Source organism: Ctenopharyngodon idella, chromosome 8 (assembly GCF_019924925.1).
Source record: "Ctenopharyngodon idella isolate HZGC_01 chromosome 8, HZGC01, whole genome shotgun sequence".
NCBI classification, from domain to species: domain Eukaryota; kingdom Metazoa; phylum Chordata; class Actinopteri; order Cypriniformes; family Xenocyprididae; genus Ctenopharyngodon; species Ctenopharyngodon idella.
The window spans coordinates 2878506-2891902 of NC_067227.1; the positions used below are offsets into that span (position 1 = coordinate 2878506).

General features: G+C 37.9%; 1 protein-coding gene across 2 annotated transcripts in view; it reads left to right on the plus strand.

Annotated features, from left to right (window-relative positions):
* LOC127517090 (phosphatidylethanolamine-binding protein 4) overlaps positions 1-1168 on the plus strand; it is a 137230-nt gene extending 136062 nt beyond the window's left edge. For both annotated transcript variants that reach the window (XM_051902270.1, XM_051902269.1), the window contains exon 7: positions 815-1168. In XM_051902270.1, the coding sequence (XP_051758230.1) occupies positions 815-906 (92 nt within the window). In that variant the 3' untranslated portion in view covers positions 907-1168. The remainder of the gene's footprint in view (positions 1-814) is intronic.
* Positions 1169-13397: the final 12229 nt, after the last annotated feature.

Below are 13397 nucleotides of genomic sequence, written 5' to 3' on the forward strand. Positions count from 1 at the left end.
GCACAGCAAAAATAAATAAATAAAAACAAAAGCAATAACAACAACAATAACAGTAGTAATAATAATATTTTTATTGATTTATTTATGTACAGAAAAAAGAAACAAATGAAAACAATAGCAATAACAATAATACTGTTTTTATGTACAGCAAAAAATAAATTAATTAAAATAACAGCAATAACAACAATAATAAGTCATAATAATAATAATAATGTTTTATTGATTTATTTATGTACAGAAAAAGGGAACAAATGAAAAATAATAGCAATAACAACAACAATACTGTTTTTACTGATTTATGTACAGCAGAAAATAAATAAATAAAAATAATAGCAATAATAACGTTTTTATTGATTTGTTTATTTTGTACAGCAGTAAAGACAAATAAAACATAGCAATAATAAAAAACAATATTAATATAACAATAACAATAATAGTAAAAGTAATGTTTTATTGATTTATTTATATATGTACAGCAACAGTGAAGTAAATAAATGTCAATAACAATTGCAATAATAACAAAATAGTTTTTTAATATACATATATATATATATATATATATATATATATATATCAACAAATTATGATATTATACATTTTAGGATAAATTTTTGATCATGTGGCACATATATCTGAAATAGTTTGCATCTTTCTTTTCCTGTGTTGATTTTCTTCTTGAATTTTTATTGAAACAGGATGTTGGAGAGGGTCATGTAGAAACACTTGTTGTTTTTCATGTAAACAGCTGATGGGCAGAAGCACACTTTACATCCATGAACAAGAGCAATGAGAGGCTTTGTTGCTGTTTTTCTAGGGAACTGGGATCCACAGGCATTTGTTCAGAGGTTTGGTCTGGCTGGCCCAGTGGCTTCACTTCAGTTCCTCACCCAAAACCACAAGGACTAAAGAACACCTCCAACCTGCAACTGAACTTTGACCTCTGGCCTTCTTACACGCTATGACTAATTGTTTGCCTAGTTCTGATATTATATCCCATAATACTCTATCGCACATCAGTTTCTAGGGGCATGTTAAACTAATGACTGACACACACTGTTGTTTCCTCATGTTTGAATTGTAACTTGTAGAAATGTGTTTTGAAGTAATATCACATAATATCTCATGTAATATGTTCACAAAACTTTGAATTAAAGCCATATTTACATCATTTCAAGTGAGCAGCATGTCTATGAAATGTTGTAAATATTAATGGGAAAGAAATCTACTATCCCACAAAATGTATTTTAAGAACATCTCCAACACTCTAGCTCTGTTCCAAAACCTAGTGTGCTGCCTTGCTGTCAGCTGCCTACTTAGGGAGCTGCCTTCAAAGTCATAGTAAAAATGGAACCTCCTAAATGGATCCTTAGGGGTGCGACAGCTTGTCACTGCATGGGGTAGTACCCTTAAAGGAACAACTTTGTGCCTTATTTACACTTAAAAGTTTCATGGATCTTAAAGCCATAGTATTTTAACCTCAAAGTATACTTTGTTTTTTTATGCACATAGTCAAACACATAACCTTTCAAAGTAGACTCAGTTTAATAACATGTGTGAACACAAACGCTTGACACATGTGCAATGGAAAGATTCATACTCGTCCAGTGTCTGTTTTTTTTCTACAAAAGTTATGAGTGATAAAAATGTCTTTGTACTCATTTAAATATTATGTACATAATCTGCATTGTTCTTCACTCATCCACCATCTTGGATGAGTTTTTCAGTACATTGATTCTGTGATTGGCTGTGCCTCAAAGGACATGTGATGCCAGCTTAGAGTTTGGGTAAAACAAGGTAGCAATATGCTGCCTTCAGAAAAAAAAAAAAAAAAAAAAGTGCAAAAATTGTACCTTTAGGGGATACAACAACTTGCCAACAGTGCAGCACCTTAGAAGGACAACTTTGCACCTTATCTACCACTAAAAGATGCATTTTTGTATCTTTGAGTAGTAATATGTGCCATTAAGGTACTATAAAAAATAAATAAAATAAAATAAAAAAGAGCGTCACAACATGACAAAAATAACATACCTTTCAAAGGATCCTAATGCTTGGAATATGGTTATTTATTTTCAACAATGTGAATGTCTCAGTTGAGCTTTATTTATTTGTATTCGGTGTTTCACTGTGGATTCTTTGGCAAATCAATCACATTTCAGCACAGGCTTTGGAAACAGACTTTTACGATATGGACTCGACAGTAATGCAACAACATGTAAGTAACTGTGTTAATTCTAATGCCTGATCTGATTTGTAATGATTCATGTACAGGTGCTGGTCATATAATTATAATATCATCAAAAAGTTGATTTATTTCACTAATTCCATTCAAAAAGTGAAACTTGTATATTATATTCATTCGTTACACACAGACTGATATATTTCAAATGTTTATTTCTTTTAGTTTTGATGATTATAACTGACAACTAAGGAAAATCCCAAATTCAGTATCTCAGAAAATTAGAATATTACTTAAGACCAATACAAAAAGGATTTTTAGAAATCTTGGCCAACTAAAAAGTATGAACATGAAAAGTATGAGCATGTACAGCACTCAATACTTAGTTGGGGCTCCTTTTGCCTGAATTACTGCAGCAATGCGGCGTGGCATGGAGTCGATCAGTCTGTGGCACTGCTCAGGTGTTATAAGAGCACAGGTTGCTCTGATAGTGGCCTTCAGCTCTTCTGCATTGTTGGGTCTGGCATATCGCATCTTTCTCTTCACAATACTCCATAGATTTTCTATGGGGTTAAGGTCAGGCGAGTTTGCTGGCCAATTAATAACAGGGATACCGTGGTCCTTAAACCAGGTACTGGTAGCTTTGGCACTATGTGCAGGTGCCAAGTCCTGTTGAAAATGAAATCTGCATCTCCATAAAGTTGGTCAGCAGCAGGAAGCATGAAGTGCTCTAAAACTTCGTGGTATATGGCTGCGTTGACCTTGGACCTCAGAAAACACAGTGGACCAACACCAGCAGATGACATGGCACCCCAATCCATGACTGACTGTGGAAATTTTACACTGGACCTCAAGCAACGTGGATTGTGTGCCTCTCCTCTCTTCCTCCAGACTCTGGGACCCTGATTTCCAAAGGAAATGCAAAATTTACTTTCATCAGAGAACATAACTTTGGACCACTCAGCAGCAGTCCAGTCCTTTTTGTCTTTAGCCCAGGCGAGACGCTTCTGACGCTGTCTGTTGTTCAAGAGTGGCTTGACACAAGGAATGCGACAGCTGAAACCCATGTCTTGCATACGTCTGTGCGTAGTGGTTCTTGAAGCACTGACTCCAGCTGCAGTCCACTCTTTGTGAATCTCCCCCACATTTTTGAATGGGTTTTGTTTCACAATCCTCTCCAGGGTGCGGTTATCCCTATTGCTTGTACACTTTTTTCTACCACATCTTTTCCTTCCCTTCGCCTCTCTATTAATGTGCTTGGACACAGAGCTCTGTGAACAGCCAGCCTCTTTTGCAATGACCTTTTGTGTCTTGCCCTCCTTGTGCAAGTTGTCAATGGTCGTCTTTTGGACAACTGTCAAGTCAGCAGTCTTCCCCATGATTGTGTAGCCTACAGAACTAGACTGAGAGACCATTTAAAGGCCTTTGCAGGTGTTTTGAGTTAATTAGCTGATTAGAGTGTGGCACCAGGTGTCTTCAATATTGAACCTTTTCACAATATTCTAATTTTCTGAGATACTGAATTTGGGATTTTCCTTAGTTGTCAGTTATAATCATCAAAATTAAAAGAAATAAACATTTGAAATATATCAGCCTGTGTGTAATGAATGAATATAATATACAAGTTTCACTTTTTGAATGGAATTAGTGAAATAAATTAACTTTTTGATGATATTCTAATTATATGACCAGCACCTGTACAGTCAGATGTTCTTTGTCTATGTGTCAGTAAATCAAACCAGTGACCAAACGGACAACTTCACATTGTTTCTCTTAGTAGGATGAAAATAATCTGTTATTTAAACAGTGATTAAATTATATATAGAAAACGATCAAAGAACGCTCCCTTTACAATCACTGGAGCTGTCAATCAAACAGCGCGAGTTTATCAGTGACTGAGTTCTGGGCTCGCACCAAAACTCCCGTTATATTCAACGAATCTTTTAGTTACATCACATTTGCACCATTAGTTATGATGAAAGCATTCTTTAGTGTGCAGAAATTGAGTTGCAATGATGAGATCACTGCTTTCATGAGCTCAACAACATGTCTGTGATCAGCTACAATGTTCATCACTGCAACCTTTCATGCCATGATCTAAATATAATTCGATAGATCTAAATGTAATGCAACACTTTTCACGATTAGTTAACCTTGAGAGCTGTAATAGTAAAAACGTGCTAGAAGAGAGAGTAATGCTGCGTTCACGCCACCTCGTATTTACCAGAATCTTGAGACGACAACACGTGACGTTATATTCGGAGCTGTTCACATCCTTGAACTGGGAATTATGCGTTTCTATGGCACCACTATCAACGCCTAAATGAATCGACAGCGGTCAGGTGGTACTAGAATCTCGTAACTACAGGAATTATGAGGCCGCGTGAATGCACCTTAATACTTAGCTATTTCAAATGGAAAGATGTTAGCCAATCACAGCAGTGGGCGTTTACACTGAAGTATCACAGTATCACAGCAGACATGCCCCTCAAAACAGAGCGTTCAAATAAGAGGGTTAAAATCAGGGTAGGAAAAATGCTATTTATTTCTAAATGATGACAACTTTTGATGTAAAAAGCATACTAAGATTATAAGTGTACCCCAGGAAACAGTATAAAACAATGCAGTTCATGACCCCTTTAAAACAGGGTTGCCAGGTGCCCAAAAAATTTCCAGGCCAAAGCCGACTCAAAACCCATCCAAAAAGCAATGAAAGCTAGCCTATTTTTTTCTCCAATCCAATCACAGTTGCAGCTACAGGATTCGAATAAAGGGCCTTAAAATGTTTTTTGTCTTAAGAGCGCATATTGTCAATCTGTAACATCTACCCTCAAACATCACAAAGACAAGATAAAATCAAGCCACAAGCGCACACACTCACACATATCCTTCAGCATATTATCCCACAGCCTGCCTGTTTCTCCCTGAAATGGACAGTCTATTTCTCTGACTTTCTTACATAATCCACCCTCACTTACAAACCGCCGTAGTTTTGCATTTCTGTTTTCTTGGCAGTGAGAGCAGGCCCGGACTCTTCCAGACAGCTCAATACCACACAAACCAACAGTAATGCTGTTTGCTCTCTCTGGCCTGCTCTGAGGTCAGACATGCTTTGGGCTGCACAGGATGACTTCATGCCAATTTGCAGGCCACATGTGAAATATATGCACAGAGGAACAAGAAAAGATGGACAGAAAGTAGCTTCAGTGCTGTCACACTTTAGAAAGAGTGTGTGGAAAGAGTCAAACTGAAGGCAGGAAGTACGTCAGGGGCAATAGAGGAAGTTAAGGAGGGGTGTTGAGGCCACAGCTCAGCCGGAAGCCACAATGGAACTACGACCAAAATACTCTCCGCATGTTACTTCAGGCCAGACAGAAGGGGCACAGGTTCACGACAAGCCTTTTGTATGTGTGTGTGTTGTTGTGGTTGTACGTGTGCACACGTTCATAGTAAAAGGAACAAACTTTTTGTAAATGCACCTCTCAGTGTTTTTCAGAGCAGCAGGTTTTGTTTCGCCTGAGTAACTTTTTGTCTATATTGGGCAAAGCATTTTCATAGAGCACTTTTTCTGAGCAGGCTTATGTAATAATTATAGACATGCAAAACAAAGGCAGACACAAAAAACTAAATTTACACTTTCAAGTTTCATTAACACAGCATTTGCAGTACTATAACATCGCTTTTGGGCACACACACACACACACACACATATATATAACATATATATACATACAGTATCTCACAGAAGTGAGTACACCCCTCACATTTTTGTAAATATTTTATTATATCTTTTATTGTGACAACACTGAAGAAATGACACTTTGATACAATGTAAAGTAGTGAGTGTACAGCTTGTATAACAGTGTAAATTTGCTGTCCCCTCAAAATAACTCAACACACAGCCATTAATGTCTAAACCGCTGGCCACAAAAGTGAGTACACCCCTAAGTGAAAATGTCCAAATTGTGCCCAAAGTGTCAATATTTTGTGTGGTCACCATTATTTTCCAGCACTGCCTTAACCCTCTTGGGCATGGAGTTCACCAGAGCTTCACAGGTTGCCACTGGAGTCCTCTTCCACTCCTCCATGACGACATCACGGAGCTGGTGGATGTTAGAGACCTTGCGCTCCTCCACCTTCTGTTTGAGGATGCCCCACAGATGCTCAATAGGGTTTAGGTCCAGAGACATGCTTGGCCAGTCCATCACCTTTACCCTCAGCTTCTTTAGCAAGGCAGTGGTCATCTTGGAGGTGTGTTTGGGGTCGTCATCATGTTGGAATACTGCCCTGCGGCCCAGTCTCCAAAGGGAGGGGATCATGCTCTGCTCATTCGTGGTTCCCTCAATGAACTGTATCTCCCCAGTGCCGGCAGCACTCATGCAGCCCCAGACCATGACACTCCCACCACCATGCTTGACTGTACGCAAGACACACTTGTCTTTGTACTCCTCACCTGGTTGCCGCCACACACGCTTGACACCATCTGAACCAAATAAGTTTATTTTTGTCTCATCAGACCACCGGACATGGTTCCAGTAATCCATGTCCTTAGTCTGCTTGTCTTCAGCAAACTGTTTGCGGGCTTTCTTGTGCATCATCTTTAGAAGAGGCTTCCTTCTGGGACGACAGCCATGCAGACCAATTTGATGTAGTGTGCGGCGTACAGGCTGACCCCCCACCCCTTCAACCTCTGCAGCAATGCTGGCAGCACTCATACGTCTATTTCCCAAACACAACCTCTGGATATGACGCTGAGCATGCGCACTCAACTTCTTTGCTCGACCATGGCGAGGCCTGTTCTGAGTGAAACCTGTCCTGTTAAACCTCTGTATGGTCTTGGCCACCGTGCTGAAGCTCAGTTTCAGGGTCTTGGCAATCTTCTTATAGCCTACGCCATCTTTATGTAGAGCAACAATTCTTTTTTTCAGATCCTCAGAGAGTTCTTTGCCATGAGGTGCCATGTTGAACTTCCAGTGACCGGTATGAGAGAGTGAGAGCGATAACACCAAATTTAACACACCTGCTCCCCATTCACACCTGAGATCTTGTAACACTAACGAGTCACATGACACCGGGGAGAGAAAATGGCTAACTGGGCCCAATTTGGACATTTTTACTTAGGGGTGTACTCACTTTTGTGGTCAGCGGTTTAGACATTAATGGCTGTGTGTTTAGTTATTTTGAGGGGACAGCAAATTTGCACTGTTATACAAGCTGTACACTCTTTCTTCAGTGTTGTCACATGAAAAGATATAATAAAATATTTACAAAAATGTGAGGGGTGTACTCACTTCTGTGAGATACTGTATAGATACTGTGTGTATATATATATATATATATATATATATATATATATATATATATAGTATTGTTTGTCAACTCTTACTGTCAATTCTGTTACATATTGTCAATATTGTTACTCTATCTTGGTAACAGAGTTTGACAGTAACGGAATTGACCATTTTAAACTTTTTATCCAAAAACTCAACTTGCTAGCATAAATGCTAAGAGCACATGGCACTAATGAAATCACGATTAAAAGACTTTTAAACAACCCACTGTGTTATCAGTGATAAATTCTTCTTTCTCTTTGATGTTGTGGTTTTTTGACGTTTTACAAAATAACTCTTGGTGTGAGATTTTTTTAGATTAAAATATTTTCAAGAGAGAGCACACACACACAGCTTTCAGTGCTTCAGATCTTATCAGTGAGGGAAACTGACATCTTTTCCTGTATCTTACATAGTTGTGGAAGATAATTCCACCAATTTAGAGGCAAAGTATGGCACGGTAACAGAATTGACACAAGATTTATGGAAACACATTTTTATAAGATAAAAGTTATTTTTAAACAATTTAATGTTGTAGAATTAGGAAAATTATTATTTGGGGCTTTTTTAAATAAAATATTACCAAAAGAAAAGTAAAATAAAATATTTTGATTACACAGTGATACATGATGGAAAAAAAAAAATACACTAATTCGGACAACAAGAAATCATGATTTTCAGCTATATAACACACTTTTTACAGAAAATATTATATTTTTATGGCCTGTAACATATTGTGATCCATGACAATGAGTGAAAAATTATTAAAATAATTAAAAAATATAACCATTTGAAAAAATTTTTTTACTTTGGACACCAAAAAAAGCTGCAATTATAAAATCACCTCTCTCTATATATATATATATATATATATATACACACACACCGATCGGGCATAACATTATGAAACAGCCCTGACCCGTCGAGGCATGGACTCCTCTAGACCGTGAAGGTGTGCTGTGGTATCTGCACCAAGATGTTAGCAGCAGATCCTTTAAGTCCTGTAAGTTGTGAGGTGGAGCCTCCATGGATCGGACTTGTTTGTTCAGCACATCCCACAGATGCTCGATTGGATTGAGATCTGGGGAATTTGGAGGCCAAGTCAACACCTCAAACTCGTTGTTGTGCTCCTCAAACCATTCCTGAACCATTTTTGCTTTGTGGCAGGGAGCATTATCCCACCAGGGAATATTGTTTCCATGAAAGAATGTACATGGTCTGCAAAAATGCTTAGGTAGGTGGTACGTGTCAAAGTAACATCCACATGGATGGCAGGACCCAAGGTTTCCCAGCAGAACATTGCCCAAAGCATCACATTGCCTCCGCCGGCTTGCCTTCTTCCCATAGTGCATCCTGGTGCCATGTGTTCCCCAAGTAAGTGATTCATCAGACCAGGCCTCCTTCTGCCATTGCTCTGTGATCCAGTTCTGATGCTCTCGTGTCCACTGTTGGTGCTTTCGGTGGTGGACAGGGGTCAGCATGGGCACCCTGACTGGTCTGCGGCTATGCAGCCCCATACGCAACAAACTGTGATGCACTGTGTATTCTGACACCTTTCTATCAGAACCAGCATTAACTTCTTGAGCAGTTTGAGCTACAGTAGCTCGTCTGTTGGATCGGACCACACGGGCCAGCCTTCGCTCCCCACGTGCATCAATGAGCCTTGGCCGCCATGATGGAAGAGTTGGATATTGCTCATTTGCTGGATGTGAATGGTCACAATGTCCACAGAATTATTTGACTACAGTGGTTCAACCTTAATGTTATGAAGCAACAAGAATACTTTTTGTGCACCAGAAAAACAAAATAATGATATTCCACAATATCTAGTGATGGGTGATTTCAAAACACTGCTTCATGAAGCTTCGAAGCTTCACAAATCTTTTGTTTCGAATCAGTGGTTCGGAGCGCGTATCAAACTGCCAAAGTCACGCCCCCCAGTGGTAAACCATTGAAATTTCGAAACCACGTGACTTTGGCAGTTTGATACACATATTTAATGTATGTTTTAGTTTTATTTCCAGTGAGCTTTTTGTTTTTCAATGCCTTTTTTGCATAGCTAATACAATGAAACCCATATTTAATTATATGCTGGAGTTTGCCTTTCTTGCCCAATAATATTGTGATTTTAATACCTTAACCAAGTTTAGTGTACTCTTCTTCCTAATATAGTATCATACTCCTTGTATTTTGATTGTTTAATGCAGATGTTCTCAAAGTGGGCTGAGGTCCATTACCAATAGCCAGGGGTTCATGAAATAATTGGCTATTACCATATTTTCCACACTATAAGTAGTTTTTTTTTTTTTTTTTTCATCTAAAATGTGCTGTGACATATTTCAAAGTGACTTGTATAATGCATTTAACATCAAATAAGCAAAAAGTAAGCAAAAAGTTCACTGTGTTTTGGTTCGGTTTTGTGACATGCTCCAGAAAGAAGTTCACAGAGACAGAGATGGCAGAAAGCACATCCTGTTTGTTTTCTTTACTTTACAAAAGCAAACGTTTTGTTGTTATTTTGGATATATGACACGTGTCGCCTGGGATTATTCTGTAATACTTTTGGGTCTTTTTTGAAAAGCTTGATGCTGGTCGCTATTCACTGCCATTATATGGACGAGCGCAAGCGGGACATTTTTAAAAATTCTCCTTTTGTGACCCATAAAAGAAAGAACGGCATACAGTATTAAAACAACACCAGGGTGAGTAAATGGTGACTTAATTTTCATTTTAGGTTGAACTATCCCTTTAATTGTTGTATTGTGCATCATAATACATCATTCCAATGCATTGTAGAGCTGTATTGTGTGAAGTTCCTAACAGCTTCAAAACATCTATAGCATGTAATCCCTCTTCGCTTCACTCCTGGGTGTGTAAGGTTGGGTCACAAAAGCTCCTCTCTGGAAAAAACTATCGGCTTCAGTTGAGCATTTCTGTCTCAGAGGACAGTTTGATATCAATACACCAGATGTCTGGAAAAAAGGGCCGGGATTTAAGGAAGGTACTTTGATGTGGATATGATCAATGTAAGATAGTGGTTTAATTGACCAGGCAATAGTGTCTCATCTGACACACACACACGATGTGGCACACTCTCACATGCATTCATACTTTCACAGAAGATCAGATCATTTATCTCACATACCCCGAATTCGAGCACCACAAACACACACACACACACACACACACACACACACAGGGCTCCTGCAGGTCTTTGTGCTGGTTAAGCCAGTCTTTGGTGAGTCTCCCATGTCCCCTGCATGAACTCAACAGAGCATTGATCAGTTTGTCCTGTTTGCATTTGTTTATTTTCTCAGACTTCAGTGGTCTCTCCTCCACACACACACACACACACAACAAAAACACGCTCAGTTGCTCAAGCTTCTACAGGATCTGCAGCAGTTAAAGGTCAAAGATGCTGCTCTAGTGATATAATCAAATATTTTTGGATTAATTAATATTTTTAAAGGTCAACAGGTAGTGAAAGTAGATCAACCATGAGATATCTCTTGTTATTGTAGAGGTTAAAGGTCACATCATAAAGGTTAAAGGTTCTGAAAATAATTTTTTGAATTATTATGTGAATACTGCACATACAATGTCCCTACTTTTTGACAGATATCATAGGTAGGGGTTAAATTGGAAGGACAGTTAGGGCACTTAAAGTCACCATGAAATTCTTGTTTATTATTATTATGGAATATTGCGGTATTTATTATAAATGATTTATCTGTGCACATCTTTTTTATTATTATTTATGTGCCCTCGTAATCATTAATTAGAATCTCTTCTTTTCTGTGATGATGTGTTTCCTGGCGCAGGGGCGGGACAATCTGTCACTCACATGAGATCTACCAATAGCAAACCACAACCGTCCAACCATTCAATCAATTCCCCACAGTCAGACTGGTAACCCGAAAGTTGCAGGTTCAATTCTCAATACCGGCAGGAAATGACTGGGTTAAATGCAGAGGACAAGTTCCGAGTATGGGTTACTATACTTGGCCTTCACATGTCACTTTCACATGCCAACTTCTGTTCTCAAGAAGAAAAAGCACAATTACCTACCTTTTATTAATAATATTGTGAAACATTTTATATATTGTATACATATGTTTGCTGGAAACAAGCAAAATAAAAATTGAAGCACATGAATAATATGATTAATATGCAATATACAAATATAATTTGGCGCCAGTGGGCCAAATCCCACACAGATACTTTATAAAGTATATGAAGTATATATATGTTTAATATTTTATATTATATGCTACATTGATCATATATAGGTTACATTTTATATATTTGGTTGCATATTGGTGCAATTTTTCTGGGACACAGAGCAAGTTGAGGAGCAAAAAAACAGTAATATGTTGAACTAAGTAAGCGTTTACACTCGCTAAATCAATCCTGATCCTGGAGTGCCAACGTCCTGTAGAGTTTAGCTCCAACCTGACCAAACACACATGCCTGGAAGTATCTAGGCTGTGTTCCACTCCAGTTTTAGACAAACACTTGTGAACTTCCCTAAGCACTTCCCCTCGGGGGAATCCCTGCTGCTTTTTTAAGTGCGTTCCACTTCACGAAGTGGACGAGAGAAGTTTACAGTCAAACCAAAATTTATTCAGACACCTTGAACATTTCATTCATTAATACGGTTTATTCACTATAGTATAGAATTTTTAAAAAAATGGTAATAAAATATGACAAGATCTCAGAGTTAAACTGTGTCAGAAAAAAGATTATCTTAATTATGTCAGATAACACTTAAGAAAAACATGCTCAGGTCAAAGTGTCTGAATAATTTTTGGTTCCAAATTTATATCAATTTTACTGGTAGTCCACTGTATGAAGAATTTTTGGGTATAATATGTCACAGTTTACTTTATTTTGCTCTCCTCACTTACATAAATGAACTATAGTGTCCTGCACCCACTAGTAAAAAAATATAAAAAATGTCTGAATAATTTTTGGTTTGACTTTATATGGACAAACCTTCACTCCCTCGATTTTGACTGAACACTTCAGGCAGCTCCATATACCACAATGCAACATTGTGACATCACCGCTTATCGCATTTAATTTACCCCACCACAAACAACTCTATGAGATATATATATATATATATATATATATATATATATTTAATATTTAAAACACCCAAACACACATATATACATATAGAATTCTGCATTAAGCAATTTTGTAAGGGAAAAAAAAAATAATAATAAATCAACTCCAGAGGGGATTCCAAGTGATTAAGGGCTTAGGACGTTCCAATTCAGCCCATTGCACGAGTTGTGCCAGTATAGTGGGCACTCGTGCAACTTAAGCAATGATGTACATCCGAGTCAACGAGACTGAGTGAAGTTAGTGAGGGAAGGGCATAAAAAAACGAACTGGAACGCAGCCCAAGTGATCCTGAAGAGCTTGATTAGCTGGTTCAGGTGTGTTTGATTAGGGTTAGAGTTAAACTCAGCAGGATAATGGTCATCCTGGAGCAGGGTTAAACAAAACCTGGAATGGAGCAGACTTGGGTGAATTGGAATGACAAAGAAAAATTTTTTTAATCAAAGTTTTTTTTTTTTTTAATCAAAGTGGTTATGAAACTTGTGTTAAATTGGTAAAAACTCAAATTTATTATATGCTCCTAAAGATTAAGATAAAACATACTCTAAATCAAACGAAGGTACAAATCCATCGGATTATTTGCTAAATAAACTGCACTGTCAGAAAAAAAGGTATGGCGCTGTCACTGGGGCAGTACCCTAGGGTACAAAAGTGAACATCTTTGTACCTTACTTACCCCTAAATGGTACATATTAGTACCTTAAAAGGTACATATTAGTATTTTAAAAGTACATATTAGTACCTTTTCACTTTTGTAC